The sequence below is a fragment of the Mustela nivalis genome (assembly GCF_964662115.1).
Source record: "Mustela nivalis genome assembly, chromosome: 17".
NCBI lineage: Eukaryota > Metazoa > Chordata > Mammalia > Carnivora > Mustelidae > Mustela > Mustela nivalis.
The window spans coordinates 42556775-42584211 of record NC_139036.1 but is presented as its reverse complement, the minus strand read 5'-3'; the positions used below and the strand labels follow the sequence as shown (position 1 = coordinate 42584211).

At 56.4% G+C, this 27437-nt stretch overlaps 1 protein-coding gene across 12 annotated transcripts in view; it reads left to right on the top strand.

Annotated features, from left to right (window-relative positions):
• ZNF385C (zinc finger protein 385C) overlaps window positions 1-27437 on the top strand; it is a 51858-nt gene that overhangs the window by 11371 nt on the left and 13050 nt on the right. For 9 of the 12 annotated variants that reach the window (XM_082706140.1, XM_082706137.1, XM_082706136.1 and 6 more), the window contains exon 2: window positions 11908-12159. In XM_082706140.1, the coding sequence (XP_082562266.1) occupies window positions 11910-12159 (250 nt within the window). In that variant the 5' untranslated portion in view covers window positions 11908-11909. Of the gene's footprint in view, window positions 1-11907; window positions 12160-21652; window positions 21854-26427; window positions 27150-27437 lie in introns of those variants that run through there. The other 3 variants (XM_082706131.1, XM_082706130.1, XM_082706129.1) reach the window with 2 other exon arrangements.

Here is a 27437-nt window from a genome sequence, read left to right as displayed (position 1 = left end):
CGGTATGGGGTAGTCCCCCCAGTAGGCCGACTGCCTTCTTGATTGTTGCTATTGAAGCAATATTCGGGGGAGGGAGCCACCCTGCTGTGGGCAACCCCAGTTCCCAGCTTCTTCTCCAGCTCTGGCCTCTCCTATACTACCCGGGCAGCTTTGCCAAGCCGGGTGAGGGAACTGAAATAATTTCCTTTGCGTTGGCAACAAACACGAGTTGGATACAGCCTCGGACTGGGAAAGAGGGCGGACAGGCTGGCAGCCCTGGAGGCAAGATGATGGCCAGGAAGGGAAGGGTTTGGTCTGGACATGGGGATGGGCTCCCTGGATGGGGTGGGGTCGGGGGGGATCATGCGTGATGTTTTTGGCATCCCACCCAGGCCTGTGTGCCTTGGCCTCTCTTCTTGCCCCATTGATTTGCAATGCACAGCTGGGAGGAAGTTCGTTCTGTAGTCTGATTGGAGTCCTTCCCTCTGTAATTAACAACGTCATCCTTCACTGTCATGGCTTTTTCTAGCTTGAAAAGGTTGGTCTGTATGTTGTCTTAGTTAATCTCAGCTGTCAGCCTTGGGTCAGGGGCTGTTCTTATCTGTTATTGTCATGGTTATTCCCATTTCACCGATGAGGAGACTGAGGTGTGGAGCAAAGGGGCATGTTCCCAGGCTCTGGGTAGTAAGTGGCAGAGTTGTAATCTGATCAGTGCAGGTTTGCCTGATCCCAACTTATTTGGGTTCCCTGGAGGCCCTCCAAACTCCATTCCCCAAGATAACACTCACCCCTCTGCCTTGGCTCCTCCCCCTCACCACAACTCAGAAGCAGCCCAGGCCAGGAGAGGTCATTCTGTCCAACCCCCTGCCTCTAGCCCGGTGCAGTGGAGCCTCCAAGTGGCCAGGATCTGGAGCTCATCTGGCCACGGTCCAAGAGAGGTTGACGGTGGCAGTCAGGGGAGTTAAGGGTGTCAGCTGCTGCTGCTGCTTTTTGAGCAAAGACTTTAAAAGATTAATGTGATAATCTCATCCTGATCACTAGAAACTGAGGACCTCATGCTTGTCCAAGAATCCATCATTGGCCTCACATGAGGAGCAGGGAGGCACCACTGGGCCCTCCTGCCTCCCCGCCCTGTCCTCCTGCAGGCTGAGGTGGACTGAGCCTTTTGGTGTGGTTTTAGTGGGAAGAAGATGGTTCTAGATCATAGGAGGGATGAATTGGGCCTCCCTACCTTGAGACCTGGATGAGTGGACCCTGCTCTTCCCTTTTACATCTGAGAAGTTAGCGTTCTGGCCAGGTCAGAAAGAGCTACTGGTGGGTCTGGGTGGGAGGCTGGTCAGAGGGCACAGCAAATGCACCCAGCCAGGGGGACAGGACGTCATCACTGCCCCCCATCCCATTTTGCTGGCTGGGAAACCGAGGCCTGCTGCTGTGACCTCCACATCATGCCTGCCCAGAAGTGAACCAATTAACACCGTGTCTGGTTCTGTGTTCCCAGCGCCTGTCTCATTATTTGGGGATTTATGTCTCGGTCACCGTGAAGGACGACTGTCCTGGTTTCCACTGGGGGGAGCCTGGCCAGCCCTGGAGCTCAGCAGGACAGGAGGTGGTGCCGTCCTGCTTGGGGCAGGATGGGGATTTAATTTCAGGGGGATTTGCAACCAGTGGGGAGCCGCCCTGGACACATGGTGGCTCTGGGCTATTTTAGGAGGCAAAAGGCTGGCCCCGTTGGGGGAGGGATCATGGCGGACTGGTTCAAGTCTTTAGTGAGTTTGCCCTTTCGGTGACGGAACAGAAGGGAGCTGTGATGGATGGGACAGGCCCATCTGAGGTTGGGACTTCTCTTACCCTCCTGGAACCCAGGGGCCCAGAACCGCTCTGCATACCCCAGCCCCGGTTGGGGCCATGAGCAGACTAGAAGCTGCTGGCTGGGCAGGGGTCTAGGGCTCCTTGCCTGAGCCCCTTTGCCACAGGCTTTGCTTCAACGGGAGCTCTTGGTATTATTACTATGAATGATTAGTATGACCATCTCATAATTTTGGGGTAGAATTTAAATTTACTGAGCGCTCAGCGAAGGCCCCAGGGGGCTGGGAAGGTCAACTTAAAGGCAGGCACAACCAAGCTCCTGTCCTGTGTAGGCCAATTCCAAGCGGGTACCATGAGCTACGTAAGTCCCATCCCGGTTCTGAGTCCCAGTGCCCGGTCTCTCAAGCGGGGACCCTAACACCTCATTAATGATGTTCCTATTACTAACTGGATGCCTGAGACATCAAATACTCTGCTGGGATGGGCTCGCATTACACTGGGCTTGGTTGTTATGGATTCATTGCCCCGTTTATAGATAAGGAGACTGAAGCTCAGAGAGGGAAAGTCACTTGTCTCAGCCCACACAGCCAGAATAAGAAACCCAACCCATTTCTGGTCCTCGAAACGAGAGCCAGTTCGTTTCTCATATCCAGCAACATGGATTGGTTGCCTATGGAGTGCCAGGCACTGTTCTAGGGCTGGGGATTCCTCATAGACAAGGCAGAGGAAGGGGAGATAACAGGATGATGAGACTGGGTTATAGTGAGGACTGAGTGCCCAACTAGAGACTCGGTGGCTTTATCTGGACTAAGGGTCATTTTTGGGCAGGGATCGAGGGGAAGGTAATAACCCCAGGCCTGAAGCCCTCCTCCGAGGAGTGGTAGGTGGGCAAGGGAGCGCGAACACCACCACCGGGCGCCTCCAGGTCTCATTATAATGAAGAAGCTTTCCGGGTTTCCTTCCTCTTCCCTCTGCTGGTAGAGGAAACTAATTTGGGGGTGTTTTCAGATAAAGCCTTGAGAGGCATCAGGACCTGGAGCAAAGTGAGCCTAGGGCTTAGAGTCAACCAGATGGGTTTCAACTCCTCCCCTTCTAGCTGTGTGACCTCGGGCAGTTGAACTAACCTCTCAGAGCCTCCCTTTCCTTATTTTCAAAGTACGGAGCAGAATACCTACCAACCTTTCCAGACTGTGGGAGGATCAAGGTGTGGGAAGAGTGCAGGATACAGAAGGCCCACAGTTAAGGACGGTGTTTTGTCTGTGTACGGGGTTGGGTTCTGGGGGGTGTTTTTCCTAGGTGTCTAGGTGAAGCCACATCTCTGCTGTGGCACTATGATCGCACCTGTGGTCCTGCTGAATGATTTCAACAGGCCCTGGGCAGAACGGGAGCACCAGCAAGCCCAAGCCTGGGTCCCGAGCTCACCGTTCAAGAAACCACTTTCTTGGCGATGAGGGGGGGAGGCTGAGCTCGCCGACATATCATGGGACAATAGCCCCATGAAATCCCCCCGGCCCCCCAGTTCTGTACAGAGCTAACTCAAGAGTGCACAAAATTAAGGGGTGGACAGCACTCATATAAAACAGGGTTGAGGATGGGGGGGGCAATGATTCTCTTCCTTGTTCTGTTCTAAGGAGGACATTGGAAGCCTGAATCAGTTTAGAGGGGTGGGACTAGGATAATAAAACCCCCAGAAACACATTTTTATTAATTGCTTAGTTGGGCTCAGTTGGTCTCCACGTAAGGTCCTGGGCAGAAGGGAGTAAATAAAGACCTAGTACTACTCGCCCTCAGTGCAGAGGGGTGGCTGGGGCAGGGTTTGGGGAAGACATTTCAATACAATGTGGAAAGTACAGTGTTAGGGACCAACACAAAATGTCCCGGGAGCACACAGGAGAGGCTTCCTGGAGGAGGTGGCCATGTCAGGGGTAGAATAGCTGAGAGAAATCGGTCTCTTCAGCTGGGAGAAGAGACCCCTTAGGAAGAAGCTGCCAGCCATGCTCTGCGGGCTGGGGAAGGTGATGTGTGTTTCTTCTGCGTGACCAAGGAGTGGATCTAGGACCCATGGAGGAACAGTATAGGAAAGTAGCTTTCAGGCCTGCATACTGATGAGATTTCTGTCACTAAGAACCACCCAACAATGGAATATTCTGTCTTGGAAGGCAGGGAACTCATGGGCATTTGCAAGCAAGCAGAGGCCAGGGGGTAGCTTGTCAGGGACAGGTTACCAAAGGGACAGGATGACCTCTAAGACCCCTTCCAAGTCTGAGCAACTGTGACTCTCCATGGACAGACACAGGATGCGGACTGTGCCCAGCAGAGGTGTGACAGGATCAAGTTTGAGGCCGGACGGTGAGGTGCACTGAGACTGTGTGCCCCACCCTGGGCTTTTTTATTGTAACTACTCTATTAAGATGTAATTCACAGAGCATACAATTCACCCCGCTGAAGTGTGCAGTGTAATATGGATTTGCCTTTTTAGAGAGGGGAGGAACTCATGCATTCCTTCAACAACTGTTTATTGAGCATCTGTTAGCTATCATCATGCTTTGTGCTGGTGCTTGGGACACCTGGGAAATAAAGGGCATGCCCTCACAACGGAGACAGGTAAGTAACCAAGCAGAAGATGGACATCTTGGGGGCTACGCCAGGAGGAAAGTAGCCCAGGGCTAGAACAAAGAACAATAGGGCTGGGACAGTGGGGCCCGGGGAGGGGACATTGGAACCAAGGCCTGAGCTACAAGGGAATGAGCCTGTGAAGGTCAGGGGAGCAGTTTCAGGGTTTCAGGTTGAGGGAACAGAAGGGGCAAAGGCCTCAAGACAGGAGTGAGCTGGTGGCTGTGAGGACCAGAAAGAAGTTCTGTGAAACTGAGTGGCAGCCAGGGGCCCTGCCCCTGGGTGAGGCTTGGGCAGGGCTCCTCGTGCTGGGACTTCCCCATTACGGGGCCTGGTAAACAGGAGGCCAGCCTTGAACACAATAGGGAGTGAGTCCCATACAAGAGCCATTTCTACCCACCCCCCTTTCTTTGAGATTCGCTTTCTTACCCCTGCTACTGCCTCTCCATTAACAGAAAGATAGCAGAGCGCTCTCAGAGGGTCGCGCCTCCAGCCCCTGCCTACTGCCCACCCCGGCTTGGCTTAATGCCCCTGCGTTGTTCCGCCACTCGGGGCCGGACACCATGTACGGATGCCCTGGGAGAAATCAGGAAAGATTTCTCCCAGCCGCACACACCGGTGACGTTTCCCCCGCTGGAAAGGGATCCTAGGAGCAGTCTGGAGTTCTCCCACTTGGTGCTCGTTTCCTGTGTGACTTGGGCCAGTTACAATCTTTCAGTTTCCTGGTCTGTAAAATGGGGATCAAACGAGTTCAGGCAGAGTCCTCATGGGGATTGAATGTCATCCCTCCTGGCACCCAGTAGGTGCTCCCTGAACGTCAGCTTCTTCCTTTTCTCCCAGCTTGCCCCCCAAAACAGGGGCAATTTGCCGGAGGTGGGGAGATCACAAAAGAGCCCTGGGAAGTGACCCCTTTGGGACTCCCTTCCCTGAGCTCTATGGCCCCCCAGACGCCAAGGGGCATTCATGCCTTGCCAGCCAGGGGTAGGAATACTCACCACTGGGCCCAGCCCTTCTGCAGGGAGCACTCCTGGGTCTCCCCTCGCCTGTCTTCCCAGGGATCCCCGCCGTGCAGCTCCCTTCCAGGGCTCCCCTGTGCTCCTTTCCCAGCGGCGCGGCTACTGGGCTACCGGCACCTGCTGGGAGCCGGCCGGCCGGGGGCGGGCTCAGTAGCCCTGCGGCTGCCCCGGGACTCGCAGGCCGGAACTCAACCGCAGCGCACCTCCAGGAGCCAGGAATCCGGATCGCCCCGGGGGCCGTGGGGAGCGGGATGCAGCCCAGATCGGGTCGGGAGCGCCCTTCAGGTAGGCGCGGGCGCCGGCCGCGGGACCGCACTCCCGGCTCCCCATCCCGGACAGAGCTCCGCTGGGGCTGAGCGCTTGAGGGGGCCGCGCGTGCGCCAGCTGGGGGTGGCTCTGAAGGGCTGCGGGCAGCCGCAAGGACCCCGCCCCACCTTGTGCGGTGGGGGGTGGCGGGCAGGCAAGAACCGCAATTTAGCCAAACGCCGAGGTTGGGAGAGGAGATGAGAATGATGGCAAGAAGAACTTTCCAGGTCCCCTAGGGGGAGAGAGGCTGGAAACTACAGGGCAGAGAAGGTGGGGCTCCCACCCTCAGGAGGGGACCATTATCTGGAGACAGAGGGCTCGACAAATAACTCGGCTTCTTTTCTTAAGGAGTTTAGAGAACCCCAGAATCAGTCCACCTAGATCAGCCCCTGGGATTAAGTAGAACAGAAGGAGGAGGGGAGATCTCCTGTTGTCTCTTTGGGGGTGCAAAAAGCACACTCGCCAGCCCCCTCCATTTGCTGTCTACACTTCCCCCTTCAAGCCTGTAGCCTCATCTTCCGCAGAGGGCACAGGTGGGGCCCATCTGGCCTGCCTTCTACCCACAACTCTCGAACAGTCTGGGACTCTCAGCCCTCCTCCCTCTGGCTTCCTGGCTGGACACCCTGGCCCTAGCTTGGAAGTGTTGGTCGTGGAGCCCTCTTGGGCAGGGAATGGGGCTTGAGGGAGCTTCCGCTCAGCCTGTGGAGAGCTGGGCCGGGCGAGCAAGCTGTGGATCTGGGAGCCTGGGGACAAGATCCTGGGCCCTGATGCTAAGAGGGCTGGAGGTAAGGGGCTGCCCTGCACAGCAGTCAGGTTTCCCAGGCCTGGCCCGGCACCAGAGGCTAGAAAACGGGGTGCTGAGGCTAATACTACCTTCCTAACTGCCTGTCCCCCTCACCATCTTCGAGGTAGCTTCTCTGTGTGGTCACTGTGGTCCCTGTAAGGAGAGTTGCAGGTTAGATAGCAAGAAGGACTTCCTTCCTGAGGGTGGCGTGAGGTTCTTTTGAGGGAGTACCACTGCCTAGGAGAGGCAGCCCCCACCTGTGGGGGTGTCAGGATGGCGGGAGGTCCTCTGGGACACCCAGCCTATAGGGATGAGGACAGAGCAGACTGGGGGAGGGGAGGTGGGGAGGTGGGGGGGGGGTGACCTCATCTCCGGGCCATGGCTCTCTCTCACCTCCCATGCCCTCTCTCTCCCTTTCTTGGAGCAAGTGTTGGCTTTCAGCACTTCTTAGCCAGTTTACTCCTGAAATCCCCGGCACCCCGCATCTCCCGGGGAAGGTGATGGGCTGCCTCTGTCACCACTTTGGACAGGAAGACAGACATGCCTGCTTTGGTTTGCCCAGGGGAAACCCCCCCACCCCCCGGGCCCTGGCACCTGGAGCTGCTGGTCCCTTGGCAAAGTGGGGAGGTGTGGGCTGGGGGTTGGCATGGCCATCCTAGACTCCTCTAGTGGGGAGGCTTAGGTGTGACCTGGCTGTGATTCCAGCTCTCTGAGCCTACAGGATGGCGGGGGTAGATGCCACCCTGTGGTGGCCAAGCACTGAAGTGGCTAATTTCCCCCTTCCTCACCCTAGAAAGCTGTCAGCCTTGAGAGAGGGGAGGTGACAGGAGAGCCCAGTAGGCTCAGTGGTGGCCCCTCAGGGGCACTGAGTGGGCAGCTGGACCCCGGAGGGTCCACGCTCTGCTAGAACAGGAACAAACAAGACCTCTCTTCTTCCAGACACTTCTTTCTTCGGCAGGGTTGGTGAGGAGGGGGCTGGGGATCCTTTGAGTGAGTGGGACAGGAACTCCCAGGTTGTGCAACCCCTCCCCCTGTGTCACAGGATGAGAGAGGACTGGCCCCACTCACCTGCCTCTCCTTTCGACTCTGAGCCTCAGTTTCCTCACTTGTAATGCCTCACAGGGTTGTTGTGAGGGTTAATGGAGGCTGTTTGCACAGTGCCCAGAGGGCAAAGGGCACCCACCAGGGGCAGTTCTTTCTCCAAACCCACCCCGCCTTTCCCTGGTGGCTGAGACAGACCAATAACACAGCCAGGTCTTCTCCGCAGCCCCACCTCAGAGGCAGCTGCTTGGAGGTGCCTGCAAAGGACCTAAGAGATTAGGCCAGCCCAACACCCCTCTCTTTAAAGAGGGAAAACTGAAGCCCAGAGGGACAGGGACTAGCCCCAGGGTGGCCAGCCAGCCAGGCTCCCTGCTCAGAGGCAGGGCCTAGGACCTGGCTGGGGAAGGTGGGAGGGTAGAGGTTGGCAGGCATGGGGGATAATACCAGAGTGTAATTGGGCTCATTAAGGATTTAGTGAGGGAGCCCTTCATGCCTTGCCAAAGGCTGGGGACAGACCTAGAACCTTCCTCTCCTGTTAACCCTCTGGCAAAAGTGGCTCTTTCCTGAGGACCCCTTCCCCAAGCTACAGCTGGAGCAGCTCCCCACTCTGTGCTGTATGGCTTCCAGGGTCCCTTTCCAGCCAGCCCTCTTGGGACAGGCAGGCCTAGAGCTCCACTCCACTGCAGTGCCCGAGGGCCCCACGGAAACCCAAGCCCCGAAGTCCATTCATCACTCAGCAAAAGTGGTGGAGGTGGAGCCCTAGAGCCCTGCCTGGGTGCTCCCTCCATCCCCTACCTGCTCCAGGTCCCTAGGAACGGACAAATAGGTAGACAGGCAGCAGCCCTGGCCTCCACCAGCTCTGGTGTGAGCCTGCCTTTACATGGTGGCTCCCTCCCCCATCAACCCCAGCTCCCTGCTGCAGCCTTGGCCTTCTCTTAGGGAAGGTGGGAGCAAGAGAGCTTTGTCTGTGCAAATCACAGACAGACACCTGGGTACGTCCATGCTGTTCTGCGCTTTCACTTGGTCTTTTCCAGAACTCAGTTCAGGTTCAGTTCTCCCCGCTTCTTCAAGTCCCTCTCTCCCAGCCTCTCTGGCTCCAGCCCCTTCTTGCCAGGGTGTGGCCCCTCCCTGCCAAGCACTCCAGCCTGTTAGGGGCTGAGCACCCCCCCGGACCCCCCAGGAGTCTTTCCCAGAATCTGTAAACCCCCCTCCCCACCCAGAAGTTCAAAAGAGGAGTTGGCAGGCTTTAGGGAGAGGAGGAATGGGGCAGTGGTTAAGAACTTGGGCTCCAGGATCAGACAAGTGTAGGTTCCCCATATAGCTATAAAACTTCTCGATGCCTGTTTTCTAATCTAGGAAGTGGGATAATAGGTTAATAATAGTGCCCACCTCACGGGGTTGTTATGATGTTTAAAAGAGATCCTATGTGCAAAGCACCTGGCACGTAGTAAGCTCTCAATAAATGCAGTCGTAGGGGCGCCTGGGTGGCTCAGTGGGTTAAAGCCTCTGCCTTCTGCTCAGGTCATGATCCCAGGGTCCTGGGATCGAGCCCCACATCCGTCTCTCTGCTCCATGGGGAGCCTGCTTCCTCCTCTATCTCCGCCTGCCTCTCTGCCTACTTGTGATCTCTGTCTGTCAAATAAATAACTAAAATCTTTAAAAAAATAAAATAAAATAAATGCGGTCATAATTCTAAAGACGTGGCCTGATCAGCTGGGTAAAGAGGGAGGCAAGGAAGCTTCTAGAAACAGCTCTTCACTGTTTTCCACGTCCTTTTTAATTTTTTAAAAAGATTTTATTTATGGGACGCCTGAGTGGCTCAGTTGGTTAGGCAGCTGCCTTCGGCTCAGGTCATGATCCCAGTGTCCTGGGATGGAGTCCCACATCGGCTCTTTGCTCAGCAGGGAGCCTGTTTCTCTCTCTGTCTCTGTCTGCCTCTCTGTCTACATGTGCTCGCTCTCGCTCTGACAAATAAATAAATAAAATCTTAAAAAAAAAGATTTTATTTATTTATTTGACAGAGATCACAAGTAGGCAGAAAGGCAGGCAGAGAGAGAGAGGGGAAGCAGGCTTCCTGCTGAGCAGAGCCCAGTGCTATTCAGGACTTGATCCCAGGATCCTGAGATCCTGAGATCATGACCTGAGCCAAAGGCAGAGGCTTAACCCATTGAGCCACCTAGGCGCCCCTCTTTCCACGTACTTTGAAGCAAGTCCACTCCCCTCTTCTGGGACTCAGTTTCCTCTTCTGTTAAAGAGAACATGGGAGACAGGTCCTGTCCTCGTGTGGATCCAGTGAGGGTGAGTCATGCTGCTGCTTTAGGGGAGGGAGGGCAGGGGGTGCTGGCCAGCCGAGGCTCACGGCAGGGGTCAGACAGATGCGTGTGTGCCCTCAAAAGTGTCCACCCCTCCCCAGTTTCTGGCTGGGAGTCATAGCTGGAGCGTGGCTCCTCAGGGGACAGCTGGGAAGGCTGGGTCAGGCCAGGCAGGTTACAGCAGGCCGGCAGCCCAGCCAGGGAGCACAATTAGCACTGAATCCAGGCAGGCCCAGTGAGCCCAGAGGCCGTATATCACAGAGGTTTAATCAGCCCCCTGGCAGATACTTGTTGCTCTCTTGGGCCGTGTCCTCAGCCCGCCTGTCATAAATGGCACCGAGATTTCAAAGTCTCCCCACCCCTCACTGGCAGGGCAGGCCCGGCCAGGAAAAGCTCATTCCTCTGAAGCTTCTTCCCCACTGGCAAGCTGAGGACCCCCTCCCACCCCGCTTTCAAGCGGTACTTTTTCTGGCTTCTTCCTCCTGCTGGGAGGGTAGGGGAAGACTTGTGCAGGCAGGAACAGAGCTCTGAGGACCTCCCCGTGGAGGTGAGAGTGTGCTGAAAGTAGGTGGGACTCTGGGCCGCCCAGGAGGGGATCGCTCACAAGGTGAGGGCAGTAACCTCCCAGGATGCCCTCTGTGGGCAGGACTGTGCCCTGCACCCACGACACAGCGCCTGGGAGGTTGGCATGGCTCGGGCAAGGGGCGGCAGGAGTGCGGAGAAATGGGTTCCTCCCCGCCAGGAGGGGTATGGAGTTTCCCCGCTTCCCTACCCGCTAGATGGTCGCTGCGCCACCTGGAGCCTGTCGCTGGTACTGCACCTTTGCCGCTCCACCGGGCTTTGGGGACCCGGGGACCGCTGCCCCTCAAGCCACCAGGCACCTCTGAAAGCGCACAGGTCAGACCTCCCATGCACCCGTTTCCTAGGGTCACAGCAACAAAGTACCACCAACCAGGTGGCCTCCACAACAGAAACGTATTGCTTCACAGTCCTGGAAGCCACAGGTCCCAAGTCAAGGGGCCCTCAGGGTGGATTTCTTCTGAGCGCTGTGAGGAAGTCACATGTCCCTAAGCTTGGGAATTCTCTGTCCCCTCAGAGGAGGTGAGGGAGGCTCAGGCCAGGCCCTCAGGGAGCCCCCCCCCCCCCTACCGTGTGCAGCCCGGGCAGAGAGGACACACACACACACACACACACACACACACACAGATCCAGGAAGTGAAAAGGAAGACCATTCAGTGTGAGGAAGAGAGTTGGCAACCCAAGAAGAGAGCAGGTGAGAGCCAAGGAGTCAGGCAGAAGGTTCCACAGAAGTGAATTGGAACGGAAAGATGGTGTGTGGCAGCTGAGGGGCCTCGAAGGGATGTGTGTGTGTGCACGTGTGTGTGAGTGTGTGAAAAGGCTGTGTTCCGTAGACGCGGGCAGCAGGGCCCAGGTCACCACCGAAAATATCAACTGTTGCCACGGCCTGGGTGGCCCCCACAGCGAGGGACATCTGGAGCCACGTGGGCCAGGGGTGGGGATGGTTTCACACACTGTCAACGTTTGTGAATGTCACCGGCCGGGCACTGGGTGTAGGGAGGTAGGGTTTCTGCAGTCAGCCCTCTGGCTAGCGGCTACAGTAAGCACCACATGCCTGCCTGTCACAGGACTGTCAGCGCCTGCTGTGAGACCAAGAATAGGGCCCTGGCTTCCTGCACTGTGACGACTCCCCTAACCTTACTGCTTCCTCTCCCTGGCTGCTCCCCAACATCCAAGTCTTCCTCTCTGAGCCAAGTCCCCAGGTGTCGGCCTCTCGGTGTGTGGACATTCGTGACCATCTTCCAGACCATTGCAGACATTCTTCCAGTGTTTTAATGCTGCTTTGTTTGAAGCGGACCCTGTCGCGCTCCCTTTGCCACCCTTGGGTTGGGGATGTCCAAAAGCTGAGGAGCTTCATCTGGGACACAGGGGTCTGTCCAGATGTCTGTCTTGGGGTCTTGAGCCCCTCTTGCTCCTTCTGTGTGCTCACAGTACTCAGCCTGTTGACTTGTCTCCCTCTCTCTCTGCTCAGGTATGAAGCGGCCACTGAGCCCCTCTCCCCCGGGTGAGAAAGAGCCCCCCGTATCTGGAGCTACGGAGTGCCCCCCTCGGCCCCCAGAACTGCCTAAGCCCAAGCGGGAAAGAAAACGGCCATCCTACACGCTCTGTGATGTCTGCAACATCCAGCTGAACTCAGCAGCCCAGGCCCAAGTGCACTGCGGGGGGCGCGCCCACCAGCGGCGGCTAAGGCAGCTCAGCTTGGGGAAGACCCCCACCGGGCCAGGTCAGTGCGGAGGGGTGATGCTCCCACAGGCTCCGTGTGGACCCTGTGAGAGGCTCTGGGGCTGTGGGCTCTCTTGGGGGTGGCGGGGATGTTGCATCTGGGGTGCCTTCAATGGGTCCTCATGGTCAGAAGTCCCCCTGATATATCAGGACAGCCCCCCATGGGGTCTCTTAGGATCTGAGGGTCTTTAGGACTGAGGACTTCTCTTGAGGTCTTTTTGGGGTGTGGAAGCTCTCCTTGTGAGGTCTCTGGGGGGTCAGGATCCCTAAGCAGCATTTCTCCAGTCTGGAGCCCAGCAGGGTTAGCCTTTCTGACAAGGGATAGCCTGGACCTCTGCTCTAGTCTCTGAAGTTTGGGGTCAGCAAGGTGCACAGCCCTCCAGCTGAGGGACGGACAGGGGAAGCCACTCCTCCTTTGGCAGCTGGACTCCTGGCCAGGATTTCTGCCTCTCCCTGGCTGGGGTGACTTTGCAGAGGTTTGGCTGTGAGCTGAAGGGGCTGCTGGCTACAAGACAGATTTCTGGGGGAAATGGGTGAATGCATTCATGAGGGTGATTTGAGCTGACAGGCACGTGGGGGCCATGGGGGAAACGAGGAGAGGCAGGCTGCTTGGCTGGCAGGGGAAACAAGTTCAGAACCAGGCCCAGTGTGGGAGGTGGGGAGGGCCAGAACTTCTACCTGGTTCTTGGGAGCAGCCACTGGAAACCTACTTTGCAGCCTGGGTCAGGAGCTTTGCCAGAGCGCTATACTGTTGTTTTGGCAAATAGTCACGGGTCACCCACTGCGTTTCTCTCGCTGTGCTGGGGCCCAGGGACAAATCCCCATCGGACTCCTCACCGTCCTACTCCAAGATGGAGTCTTGTCTTTTGGTCTGAGACAGCCACAAAAAGAGCAAAGAGTGTTGTGGGTGCCACGTGTGGGTACTAAGGGAGAAGGGATGATTATACCTGGGGACACCAGGAAAGGCCTCCTGGAGGAAGGGGGACACACTGAGCTTTGGAACAGGGGCATGGGAAGAAAGGACACTGCAGGCAGAGGTCACCTCATAACCAAAGGAAGGGGATGGCCTGAGGGCTGGTACCAGCTCCTCTACCTGAATGCGTGGGGCTGGACACTGAGGATGTGACTCTGAGTAAGAGTGTATCTGACTATATGGATATTTCTGGAGTGTGTTTGTGTGTGTCTGTGTGTGTGTCTGTGTTCAAAAGTCACTCATTCATTCTTTAGCTATTTGTAGAAATCAACTAGGCACCCTGCTGTTTGGAGGATTCGTATTTTTACTTTTTTCCAGCTTTATTGAGATATTATTGATATGTATGTCAATTTAAGGTGTACATTGTAATGACTTGATACACCTGTGTAATACAAAATGATTACCACAATAAGGTTATTCAACATCTCCATCCCCTCACATAATTGTGATTGTATGTGAGTGTCGATAGCATTTCACAGCTCCCAATGTAAGTGTGTAAAATGGCATTGTTGATTACAGTCACCATGCTGTGCATTTGATCCCCAGATCTTATTTAGCTGACAGCTTGGAACTTATACCCTTGATCAGCAGCTCCTCATTGCCCCCACCCCCAGCCCCTGACCACCATGACTCTAATCCCTATTTCTCCGAGACGGACTTTTTAGATTTTTTTTTTTTTAAAGATTTTATGTATTGATTTGAGAGAGAACCAGAGATAGCAAGAGAGAGTACCAGGGCGGAGGAGAGGGAGAAGCAGTCTCCCAATCCAGGGGCTCGATCCCAGGAGCCCAGGATCATGACCTGAGCCGAAGGCAGCCACTTTATGGACTAAGCCACCCAGGTTCCCTGAGACTGACTTTTTTAGATTCTGCATGTAACTGAAAACATATGGGATTTGCCGAGGAATTCGCACTTTTCAAAGGTGGCAAACCTGCCTGTCAAGAAAGGTCTGAAGACACAGGCAGACAAGTTTGTCCAAGATAATAGCAGGTTCCAAAGAGGTGGGTAGATGGTGCTTGGGGAAGTCAGAGGCAGAAGGGAATTGACAGAAGTCAGGGGAAACTTCAGAGAAGTGATGTTGGACTTTGGAGACGGAAAGGGAATTCCAGGCAGAGAAACAACCAGAGCCAATGCTCTGTGATCTGAGGTCTGTCGTGGCCTTCTGGGAGCGGTGGGCACAGCCAAAGGTGAGCGGGAACCAGCTGGAAGGACCTCACAGCCAGACTGGGGGCTTAGCCTCTGTCCTGAAGGTGGTGGGTGTCCATGAAGGGCTCTGAGCAGGAGTCATTAGAGTTTTTAGATGTCTCTGGCAAGAGGGAAGGTTAAGACTTGGGGGTACGTGAGAAGAAGCAGGACATAGATAGATTCTGGGGTCTTTTCTGTAGCAGAAGCAACAGGACTTGGTGACAGAGAGATGTGGAGAGGGAGGTGTCCAGGATGACTCCAGGTGAGGCGATGCTGTGCCAGGCAGTGCCATCCTCAGAAGGGGGGCACCGACAGGGAAGCAGGCCTGGAGGGCAGTAGGGGGTGGGGAAGGTGAGTCTGGCCTGGGTCTGCCCCAGGATCTGCCGTCCAGCCCTGGCATAGCCTCTTTAGCCCTACTTCTGGATGGCAGACCCTGGGGTACAATCCTCCCTCTTTCCCTTCCTGCCCACCGTGCCCCCCTGGAGAGAGCAGATGGCGTGCGAGGAGAAAAGGCTAAAGCACGAGCTGTGACCAGAGGCAGATGGGCCACAGGGATGGGAACCCCTTCTCTGGGCTTCCCTCTTTCCACAGTCCTCATCCCCAGAGTTCTGGGTAGGTTTGTGGGGACACCAGGAGACGGGATGCCCGCTCCTCCTCTCCAGATTACAAAATGGGAAGTGAGTTGCTGTCCCTGCAGTCATATGTGGTGGCCTGTGCCAGGATTCTTGCTCGGAGGGGTGCCTGGAGCCTGCCCTTGGGCACAAGCACAGCTCAGAAGGGGCGGCAGCCGTGGGGGAGACCTTTCTCACTGCCCTGATGAGGGAGGGCATTGGGCTGTGCGAGCATGGGAGGGGGACAGCTGGCCCTAGGGCAGGGATCAAGGGTCCTCAGATTTGTGGGAACTCGGGAATTTGGGGGCCCCAGCTAAGAACCTGTTGTCCGTTGGCCTCATTATTTCTGAGCCTACTCCAGGCCACTCCACACACTCCCATGGATTTCTCCTGTCTCCTTGGCTCTCTGAGCGCTGGGGGTGGGTGAGGCAGCCCCAGCAGCTGCCCTGGGGTGAGGACTGGGGGCGAGGGGCCTTCAGCCATGCCGAAGGCCTCTCCTAGCCCTTGGTGGGGACTGGGCCAGAGCAGAGGGCCCTGAGGATGTAGCTGACTGGGGGTAGCCTCAGCCTCTGAACGGAATAGTCACACAAAAACCTTCAAGAGGCTGGAGGCAAAGTTTAAGGAGCCTTTAACACATGGCTCTGCAGCTAGACACGTGAGGTCTCAGCTGGGTGGCAGCCAGAGGGACCACTCATTCGCTGGAAGGGTACTGAAGGTGTGGGGGTGGGAAGGCTGCACTGGGAGGCCTCCTGAAGCTGTCACTCTGATTAGGGGTCTGTGAGGCTGGCAGCTTGCAGGGTGACAGGCCATCACAGGCAGGGAGGCGGGGACCCTCTCCTCCTCATGTCCCGTAGGCTACCCGCGGGAGGGGGGGGGCGGAGACTCTTCTTTCTCTGAGCCTCCTTGCCAGTGCTTAGGTCAGAGGCTTCCTTGCTCAGCCACACCTAAATGAGCCTGGAACACTTGGGAGGGGGTACAGGATGGGGAAATGGCAGGTACCCCAGACTTCCCCTAACACCTCCCCCCAACATGCTGCCCCAACTTCCCCCACCCACCCTCCACCCCATCTGTCTCCTATGCAGCAGGCCCTTCCCTCCTGCAGGAATGTGTCTTGAGCGATCTTCCCCTGCCTCCCCTTGCCCTTCCTCCCACAGGGTGGGCTATGTGAGCACCGGGCTCCTCCGCCCCATAAGGTTGAACTCAGTGACCCCGCTGACCACCATGCACGCACAAGCACACAAACAATTTTAGGTTGTTCTTGAACATCTGCAAAAAGGTTTGCTGGCTCGTCTCTCTTAGCCTCAGCCTCTACTGCGAATGCTGGGCCTGCAGAGGGCACGGGGGGGTGGGGGGGTGGGATCTGGAGGCATCTGCTTAGGACCCAAACTGTTTGGGAGGCAAGGCATTCCCCCATCACCCAGCCATGCCAGGAGACGGTGGCGCTCACTTCTCACTTTACACTGGGATGCTGGAGCTCAGAGAGTGTAAGCAACACACCTAAAGCCACAAAGCGGGTTCAGATCCCAGTGAGTCCGACTCGCCCACCCTAGTCCTGCTGCTGCTGAGGAGAGCAGCCTATACGATGAGATTCTGGACCTGGATGTTTTAGGAATGTGGAGAAGGGATGGCCAGAGAAGGCAGGCTGGCTCCCAGATGATGTCACAGCGCTCAGAACCCATGGCCTCTCCTCTGCCTTGTGCCTTGGTACCTCCACTGAAGAATGGGGAGATGCCAGCCATTCCCCCTCTGGGCCTCACCTGGCTGGGGAGGGGAGGGATGTCTCCCAAAGCCAGTCCCTCCCTTCTCTTGGCAGGACTGACCCAGCCATACAATTCACCACCACCACCACCATCCCCTCCCGCCCCCCACATCTACCATCACCAGTGCAACATGACACCGGAGCAGAGAGAAGAGAGAAGGGGATTTTGGAAATGACTTAAGTTCTGAACAGGCCAGGGGGGCCTTGGGTGGGGAGTGCAGAGTAGACACTAAGGTGGAACAGAGATGAACTCAGATGATAATGGATTTCGGGACAAAGACTCCACGGCTTTGGGGGTGGCCAGCGGTCTGAGTGGTGGGTGGAGGCTGTTGCCTGCCCTGTATCCTCAGACCTCCCCTAGCTCCTGTTCTAATCAGACTCTCCATCTCCTCTCTGAGTCTTTGAGACACAAGCCTCTTGCTGCATTCTGAGCCCCAGAGATCAAAGACCTTGAGCTCAGGTCACGCCTGAGTCACCGGCTTGATGAGCTCCTCACCCCCCCATTCCCCGCAGATGGATTAATTTCAGTCCCATCAGGAAGTCCTGGAAACCCTCCAGCCTGTCCCCCCATCGCTTCTGTATCTCCCTGGGCTGCTGATTCCTCGTCAGTGCCCCCCAATCCATCCTGAGGCCTTAGGGTGCATGTTTTGGAGACTCAGCCCAAGGCCACCGGTAAGTTCTTCTTGTAGTCTAACCAGAGTCTCCTGCTGCTGTTCTCCTTAAGTGGAAGGTGATAGAAGTGCCCCTCACTCTCCCTAGACAACCGTCACCTCCCCCTCCCCCAGGTGTGAACCTGACCATCAGACACTCCCCCCCTACCTGAGACCACCAGGAAATGCAAGGTTGTCTGGGTGGAGAATTAGGGGGCTTAGCTTAGATCCCTGCCCTCAAGAAGACAAAGATTCCGTCTGTGTCTGGGTGGGTTAATTAGCCCTGGGCTTGAGTTTCCTTCCTCTCCCCAAAGGAACAGCTCCTTCCCCCAGAGCCTCTTCCTAACAAACCTGTTTTCAGGAGCTGCTGCTGCCAACCCCTCCCCAGACCCTTTGCCGGCTGTACTGGCTTCTCCAGAGATTACAGGTTATTGTCTGGTGGAGACAGGATGCTGAGGGGGTGGGGGTTAGCGCTGGGCCTGGGCTTGGAATGCCAGACTGGATCCAGCTGTGGGTTGGCCTGTCCTCTCCCCCATTCCACCCCCTCCTCCCCACCCCCCCAGCTCCCAGGTGCTCAGGTGAGTAGAGAGCTGGCCTTAGTCTGGAAGAGGAGGGGGAGGAAGGAGCAAATGGGGGGGGGGAGAGCTGAGCCTGGGGGTAGGGAAGGGTCTGGAGCAGGGAGGCGGGGTCAGGAGTTCTAGCTGACCAGATGAACACCCCCACCCCACCTGGCATTGCCCAGGTGGTAGATCCAACAGTCCAGGCTCCGGACTAAGAAGGGCAAGTTGCCTGGGGCTCCCTTCCCACACCACATGGCCAGTGCTCTGGGGTGGAGTGGTCACACCTCCCTGGGCCTCAGTTTCCCCTTCAGCAAAGGAGGTAAAATGTAAGGGGATGGTGGGCCAGAGGATGAGTAAGGCTGGACAGGAGAATGGGGGCTCCTGCAACAGTAAGCCCCACGGCAGAGCTGCAAAGTTCAGCAAGATCTTTCTGGCGGGCTGGGAAGGGGCTGGCAGCACGTCCTTTCTGGAAGTCTCTATAGGCAAGGTCAACTCTGCACTTAAGTACAAGAGGCACTAGAGAGGGATTCTCTGGAGGACGGGGATGGAGGCCGCCCCCTGTCCCCAGTCCCCACAGTTGCCCCATTCTCCACCCTTGGGGCCAGAAGTGCTCTGTGTTTTCCACCCTGGCTGGGATGGGGGAAACTAGGGAACAGGCAGCTGCTTCCAGGCAGGGGGGAGAAAGGACCCTGCAACCGCTGCTTTCCAGCAGGAGCAGGAGTCCCTCCCTCCGCCCTCCCCTCCTGTCCCTCCATCCCCACCCCTTCCCTCTGTCACTCTCTGGCTGGTTTCATTTGCTCCTCAGACGGCGCTCAGCGGTGCCTCCAAAGGCAGAGAATGCTCTTGGGTGAGTGCTGGGGGTGCCAGAGCGTGGGGTGGGGGCTCGGACAAGGGTGGCTCTCTCCTCTCCCCGCCCCATCCTTTTCCTGCTGTTTTTGGCCCCCAAAAGTTGTCTGTGGAGAGATTCTGGTAGCCATTTGACCCTTGGTACCTTTTCCAAGGTCCAGAGCTGAGCAGGGGAGCCCCCCACTGTGGCTGGGAACAAAGGTGGGGGTGTGGGTGGAGGGCAGGGCTGGTCGGAAGACTGGAGAGGCACCCTGAAGGAGGGAGGGGTCTACGCTTGGGCCAGATGCCCATTTGAGGAGACCGTGCCAGAGGTTCCTTGTATCAAATCATACCTTCGACTACTAAGGAGGGTTGTGGGGGGCGGGGTGGGGGGAGACTACTGACGAGGGAGTCATTATTTCAGCAGAGAGGGAGAGAGAGAGAGAAGTGGACAAAGGGAGACAGGCAGAAATCTGGGTGGTCCTATCTGAAGCCCAGCCACTGCCCTGGAGTCCACACCAGGGCCCCCGACCTATATCAGGGTCTCCTGGCTCACCCCTCCACACAGGGGCTACCTGGCACTCTCTGAGAGAGACAGCCATTACCTTTTAGGAGGTATTTTGGGGAACCCCTTCCACAAGGGCAAGGGCTGGAGGGCTGGGGCAGGGTTCTTGTGACTGGTTTGGTGGGGGTCTTCTTCTAGCTGGGGATGGGGGGGGATCTGCAGGATGTGGGAGCGCCCTCTGGCCCACCCTCTGGTGGGAATCTTAAGCCAACTGGGGGGTGAGCAAACAGGAGATCTTGGATTAAGCTCCCATTCCCTGCCTTTGGCCCTCTCTCCCTCCTGGATTCCCATTTTCTTCAGAGTTTTAGTTTCCTCTGTGATAGGAAGGGGAGTTTTAGTCCTTGAGATGTGTGTGTACATGTGTGGGCCTCAGGGAGGACCCTCCCATCTGCCTCTGTGACTTGTGGTGGGGCAAGAGAGAGAGAGAGAGACTCTGGGTCTGGCTACACAAGCTAGTGTGTATGTCTGGTGCATTTAATTTTGTAAGGGAGAGTGTGTGCACGCACCCATCTCTGGGTGACCGTGTCTGTTTATAGACCTTTGTGTCTACACATCTCTTTGTGATGGCATGTGCCGCTCGCTGCCTGTCTGCGGTTTCATATGGTCTGTATATGCTTTACTAGGGGTCTGGGTGTCCTCGTGTGTCTGTCCCTCTGGGTATATATATGATCTGAGCGTGTCTTTGTTGCTCTAGCTTGTCTGTGTGTACGTACATTGTGTACGTGCATGCTTGTGCGTGGCCTCTGGGCCGGCCTTTGCTTCCAGCCGGCCTGGGCATCTGTCCCTCTCTGCATGGATACCACCTCTGTATAGCACACCTCAGTGTGCCTAGATGGTCTGTCTCATCAGGAGGAGAGGTGTGTACATGTATGTCTTGGTGTTTGTGCCTGTTGCCGTCATATGGGCACCTGGGAACCGCAGGGTGTGTGCCCCTGTGCTCCTCAGTATATTTTTCCAAATGATAGCAAAACAGCAGGATGTGGTTTGCCCAGATCCTCTCCCTTGGGCAGCTGCCAGAGTAATATTAATTCATAAGACACCTGCTCTGTGCCCCTGCCCCAGCCTCAGTTGGAGCCTGGAGTGTGGCCTCTTTTCTGCCATTCTTTCTAGTTTGTGTATAACCAGAGCAACAGCCCATCCTCTTGAGGCAGCCGACCAATGAACCGTGGGTCCCAGCTGTGGACCCCTGGCCAGGGTCGAGAAGGGAGGGACTTAGCCAGGGTGTTCTGCTACAAAATGCCATCACAATAGATGCTCCCCCCCACCCATAGCTGACCCTTTTGTGGGTGCCAGGCTGTGCGGTATCCTCCCGGGGCAGGTCGTGGGTCTGCGGTGTCTCCCTTCATTTGAGTGTACCCACAAGCCAGCGGTCACATGTGTATGCATGTGCCATGACTCACGCATCATCCCAGCAGCTGGGGGGGCCCAGGGTTCACGGTGAATGTCAGTGGCAGACAGTGGGTGGCACAGAGCCGTGCTGTGTGAAGGGTGCTAGGAGAGTTCCCAGAAGCCACTGGGGAGGTCCTGACCTCAAATCAACGTGTGCCCTAGGTCTCGTGTGGGAGAAAAGTATACCCAGTGGTGGGGGGAAGGGCACAGCTAGAAGTCATTTCTGGGTGACTTGATGGGAAGGGGAGACCAAATCACCAAGTGCTCCCAGCATCCCCTCTTCAAATAGCCTCCACACCTGGCTCATTTGTTCCTCAGATCCATCCCTGCCCTGCCCTTTCCTCCTCCCCCAGCTGTAATTCCCACTTCACAGATGGGGGAAACTGAGGTTTAGAGGTAAGTGTCCAGCCCAAGGCCTCAGATACCATGTCACTGGAGCCCCAGCGCAGGCCTCTGGACTCCAGGTCTGGGAGGGATGGTCTGCCACAACTCCAATTCCTCCATCTTCTCCTCCCCACTCCTGGGAACCCACACAGAGAACCCCTCCAACCCCTCTCCTGAGGTCGCTCACCAGCCCAGAAGGTCAAACTCCCCAGTATTCACTGTAGATAGAGCCTTCCAGCAGCAGGCAGCACCCCCACCCCTCCATCCCTCCACTCTGCCTTGACCTTTGTGAACCTGCACTGTACTTTCAACTTCTGACGGTTGCAGGGCCAGGCCTGGGATGCCTGGTAAAACTTCACTTATCCTGCAGTGAAACCTTATAGGCTCCGCCTGCTCCTCTGCGATCCCACAGCATTTTGCTGGCGCCTCCCTATACCTGTTTGGCTCTCACCTGGGAGCTCTTCTAGGAACTGGCAGGTGCCCCTGATGAATGAATGATCCTGTCTCTCCCGCCCAGCGGGACAAGCTTAAGGCGGTCTCACCTCCGTCGCCGCCCCCCCGGCCCCCCCCCCCCCCGCACGTGCCTGCCGAGGGTGCGGGGCGGGTGAATGGCTACAGCAGGTGCACCCCAGGGCGCCGCTGCCCTGCCGGCTGCCCAGCCTGCCACCCGGTCCCTCACGGGCTGCTGGCGCCTCTTCGCCCCGGTTACCGCTAGTGGCTGCTGTCGCTCAGTAGAGCCCAAGGAGACCGTGGCCAGAGCGTCCACCGGGCAAGATGGTGGCTCCCGAGTCTCCGTGAGTGTGTGCGGCAGGCGCGTTGCCCAGGCCGGGCGGGGCGCCCCCTCCCGGAGCTTCCGGCCAGGGGGGGTGGGTGATGGGTGGGGGCCCTGCGGGCGGGGCAGCACCGCGGGGGCGGGGGGAGCCTCCCGGACCTTGGAGGGTGCCCCCACCACGCGCCCCCCAGAGGAAGTTCCCCAGCCCTCTGTGTCCTGGTCCCGGTGGAGCAGGGATCCCCCACTTCACCCATCCTCCACCGCGGAGCGTGGATTCCCCCTAGGGGCTCCAGAAGGAAAAGGGCCCAAAGGGGCCAGGGGAGGAGGCTGAGGACCGTCATCCTGGGGCCCCATACGTCCTATGTTTGAGGCTGACCAGCCAGGGTGGAGTGGGCACCACAGATCAATACACAGTCACCCCAGGGGCCCCACAAGCTGTGGCAGCTCACGTCCAGGTGGCCAGGGTGCAGAGAGGTGTGAGGGACCTGGGTCTGACAGGTGGACCGCCCTGGTCAGCCTCGGTCACAGAGTCACGTCTTATTTACACCCCACGCCATCCAGGCTGTTCCCTCAGGTGGAGGTGTAGGAAAGTCAGTGATTTTGGCTGCGTGATTTTAGAGCAGGGTGGTCCAGTAGAACTTTTTGGGATGAAGTAAATGGTCTCTCTCTGGGCCGTTTCATACAATAGCTGGTAGCCACATGTGGCTATCACGAACTGGAAATGTGGCCAGTGAGACTGAGGAATTCAAAAATGTTTTTCTAATCCTGACTAATTACAAACAGCCGCATGTGGTTACTCGCTCCCATATCTGACCGTGCAGTTTCAGAGTCCATCTTCCCATGCATGCTCCCTACCTACTCTTTGATTCTTTTATCGGAAACATCCTGGGGCTTATAGTACTTTTATTCATCTGCAGAATGGGGCAAGATAGCCAGTGTCTAGGTATATAGAAAGGAGTTGACAGACTTTCAAAGGGTACCGCCTTGGACTTGCTCCTCCTTCCCATTTGAAGATCTTTTGGGTGGTGCGCTACAAAGGGTCGCAGCATCATGGGATCTTGGGAGGTAAGGAGGTCAAAGGCAGCTGTTTTAGTCATCCAACAGGTGCCCAAGGCCCCACTCCATTGTTCTCTCTGCCTGAAAGCTGGTGGTTCCTTATTCACTCACTCCCCAAATCCTGTGGAGCTGGGTGCCAGGCAACGTTCCCTTCCATGGGGTTCAGATGTGAACAAGTAGTAAACTTTCCTGCCCTCAGGAAACTTGCATTCTTGAGAGAGAGGGAAAAGAAGGAGGAGAAAGCAAGCGAGCACTATGCAATAGAAATGCAGAGAAAGGGGCGCCTGGGTGGTTCAGTGGGTTAAAGCCTCTGCCTTCGGCTCAGGTCATGATCCCAGGGTCCTGGGACCGAGCCCCGCATTGGGCTCTTTGCTCAGCAGGGAGCCTGCTTCCTCCCCTCTCTCTCTGCCTGCCTCTCTGCCTACTTGTAATCTCTGTCAAATAAAATAAATAAAATCTTTAAAAAAAGAAATGCAGAGAAAATAAGCAAATTTGTAAACTGTGAGGAGTACAGTCAAGGAAGCTGACAGGAAGTAGTGACAGAAAAGAAAGGGACCTCCTGGGAAGGGATAGAGAAGTCTCTTAGAAGAGGGGGGAAGTGAAATAGGCAAAGTATTGAGAGGAGGTGGAGACATTATGGAAGAAGGTACAGCATGTGCAAAGGCCCTGGGGACAGGAACCTCACATTCTAGAGGAACTGAGGGAGGGCTGATGTAGATGGGAGGGGAGAGAGGCACAGGTGAGGAGGTCAGCAGTGCCTGGACATTTGGCAGACCTTGAAAGGGATCCTGGCACTAGCCTCAGAGAACAAGCAGTCACAGAGGGGTTTTAAGCAGTATGTTTTCAAAAACCCACTCCAGCTGCTATTGGTCCAGATGGCTCAGAGAAGCATAAGAATGGAAACCCAGAGTGCCATCAGGAAGTGACTGCTGAAGTCCAGGCAAGTCCAGGTGCCCTGGATGAGGCTGGTGGCAGCAGCATGGAGAGAAGAGAGAAGTTACGGCAGATTTTGGAGGGGGAACCGATAGCACCTGTGGGTAGACAAGGTCCAGGATGTGGAAGAGAGCCAGGGCTGGAGGGGCATCGTCTTGGCCAGAGCATCTGGGTAGGAGAGTGGGTATTTCCTGAGCTGGGGACAACTATGAGAGGAGCATATCTGCACCAACAGATTGACAGTTCCATCTAGAACTTTCCATCCAGGAAAGTAGCTGGATGGAGAGATGTGGCAGCCAGAGGGGTGGCTCAGGCTGGGGTGGTGGTCTATTTCAGGGTGACCAGCAGACATGTTTCTGAATTTTGGGGACAGTTTTAGGTTAGGAAGAGGAGGAGGAGATGGCTTCAGAGGTGGAGGGGTGCTGATGGGGGAAAGGAAAACCAGGGTACATAGGGTCTTGGAAGCCAGGAGAAATGCTTGCTTCATGGAGTGTGGGACGAGCAGTCCCAAGTGCCACTGAGTGTCTAAGAAAAGAGGACTGATGAGTTCCACTGCACGGAGCAATAGGAAGCACCTTCTCTTGAACTGAATAGGCTGCCCCTGGAATTCTGTGCATCTGCCCTTGTTGGACTTATCCACCAAGTGCTAGGTTCCATGAGGCGTACTGGGCACATCAGGAGGTAAAGACAGTCACTGCTTTCTCAGAGCCCCGTCATCTAACCAATAGCCTTAGAAACAGGAAGTTCTTTCTCAGTCCTTCCATCTTCTTAACAAATTTTGCTCAAGGGTATCTGCATGCCGAGCCCTCTGGGGTGGGGGTGGGGGTTTAGGGATCCCCAAATGAACAGATATAATCTTGGCCTTCTAGGAACCAAGTGCGGAGTTAGAGAACCCCTGAGTTTACCATATTGCATTACCAAGACCCACACCCAGGGAATTACGGGAGGCTAGAAGACAGGCATTAGCCCCTGCTGGGGGATCCTCCCGGGGCTGAGAGGATGCAGAGCTGCTCTCCTGGAATGCATGGGAATTAGGGAGGAGGGATAGGAAATTCCAGGCACAGAGGATGAAAGCAGGAGCAGAGTAACAGCTGGGTGGGTGCGGGGGCTGGGGGGGGCAGATGGTGAGCCTTTGGAGCTGCCTGGGCAACCACTTAGAATGGCAGTGAAAAGGGGGAAGCAAAGGAGTGACCTGCATGTGAGCTCGCTTTCTGGATGCTGAGCGAGGGATGAATTTGGGGGCGTGACTGCCGAGGTGGAGGCAGGTGCCTAATCCAAGTGAGACAGTGCAGGCCAGTCTCAGCGTGGCCTTTGGGGTCAAGTGGATGTAGGATCTTTTTCTTTCTTTCTTCTTCTTCTTCTTTTTATTTTTTTTAAAGACTTCATTTTCTTATCAGGACCTTTTTTTTTTTTTCTAAGATTTTATTTTTTTATCAGAGAGAGAAACTGAGCATGAGTGGGTGGTGGGGAGCAGAGGGAGAGGGAGAAGCTGACTCCTCACTGAGCAGGGAGCCCGATATGAGGCTCGATCCCAGGACTCTGGGATCATGACCTGAGCCAAGGCAGATACTTAACCAACGGAGCCACCCAGGTGCCCCTGGACGTACATCTAACTCTGCCTTGGCCCCTTTCTGCTCATGGAACCTTGGGTAAGTCACTTAAGGTCCTCCAGCCTTGGTTTCCTCCTCTCCAAAATGAGGAGGGTACCACCCTCAGAGTACTTGCCACAGCGATCTTGGGTCTTTTCCTGGAGTTACTGCAAAGTCCTTAGCACAAGGCTGGTGCAGTTCACACTTGGCAAAGGGTAGATATTGCTGTGGCCCCAAGTAGGCATCTAGGGGATGGGGTTGAGGGATAATAAGGAGGTAAAGCTGGCTGGTTTTGGCCATTGGCTGGACATAGCCTCTGGTCCTGACCGGCTCACCTAGGCTCATTCCTGGGGTGGTGGAAGAGTGAGCAAGGTATGGGCAGCCAGTTAGCTCCTTCGGTCTGGGACCCACCCCCTCTTCTGAGCTTCCCTTCCCAGAAGCACACCATCAGGGTGCATTTGTGTGTGTGTGTGTGTGTGTGTGTGTGTGTACACCCATGTGTAGGTTTAGGGAAGGCAGGTCTGGCAAAAACAAATGCCATCCTTTGGCCCTGTGGCTCTGGGAGTTCAGCTTTGTGCTAACTTCATTCCAATGAAATGAAGGATGTGGACCAGAGAGACTGGCCATCCCTTGAATGAGGAGTCAAGGTCGTATCCTGGCTCAGTCACAGATTATTCAGGAGCCCTGAGCACCGCTGTTGCCTGGACACCGTGCCCCCACCTATAAAACATGGTTGCACAGATGGTGCCAGTCTTTCCAGAGCTGAGTTCTGACATGTTTCAACCATCAAAGCTCATCAGTGCCTTGTCCTGGATGGAGGGAGACCCTTAGTGTGGGTCCCCTGGTCTCCCCAACTTTTGGATGACATTCTATGGCTCTTTGCATGACCCCACCCATTCCCAGTAGCCCTCCCTTCTCCGTTAGGAGTCATCCACCCATCAGCTGGGGAGTGCTCTGTGGGCAGCATGAACCCACGGTGGACCTCCTAACACCTCTCCCTTGTCTCTTTCATCTCCAGTCTCCACCGGCAGAGCGGGCATAAACTTTCCCAGCTAAGTTAGATGGATGGTCCCCATTAGCCCCGGCGTGCCTTCCCCACCAACTTCCATTGATAAGGAGGTGTCGCTGTGTGTAGGGGGAGGCTGGGGGCCAGAGCGCTTGGGTGGGAGTTGGGGGTGCCCTGCCCCTGGAGCAGGAATGGTTCCCCCAGGGAAGAAACCCGCTGGAGAGGCCTCCAACTCCAACAAGAAGTGCAAGCGTTACTTCAACGAGCACTGGAAAGAGGAGTTTCCCTGGCTGGACTTCGACTACGAGCGGAAGCTGATGTTTTGCCTCGAGTGCCGCCAAGCCCTAGTGCGGAACAAGCACGGCAAAGCCGAGAACGCCTTCACCGTGGGCACAGACAACTTCCAGCGCCATGCCCTGCTGCGCCACGTGACCTCGGGGGCCCACCGCCAGGCTCTGGCCTTCAACCGGGGCCAGCCCACTTTGGAGGGCCAAGCCGAGGGAGGAGGGGCCTACTTGGACCTGGAGACCCCCCCCACCTCCAGGGGCATCAAGGCAGAGGTGGACCCGGCCAAAGTGGCCATGCTGACCACGGTGTACTGCATGGCCAAGGAGGACGTGCCCGATGACCGCTGCTCTGCCCTCCTCGAGCTGCAGAGGTTCAACCTGTGCCAGGCCCTGCTGGGCACAGAGCACAGCGACTGCTACAGCCCCAGGAGGGTGAGGGACATGCAGGTGGGTGGCAGCCAGAGGTGTGGGGGAGGGCATGAGAAGGGAGGACATCAAGCTGTCTGGGCAGAGAGCCAGCATGCCAGGTCCCCAGGCAGCAGCCCGAGAGCTTCATGCCTTCACCCAGCAGAATCTTTCACTGAGGTGTGCTCTGGGCCAGGCCCTGGGCCAGCTGCTGGGGGCATGGCCACAAAGAGGCCAGAGCTGGCCCTGTCCCCGGGGAGGGGCATGGGGCTTTCCCTGAGGGCTGAGGCCAGAGTTTGCAAGCTGGGTAGCCTGGGGGCTTGATTGGCC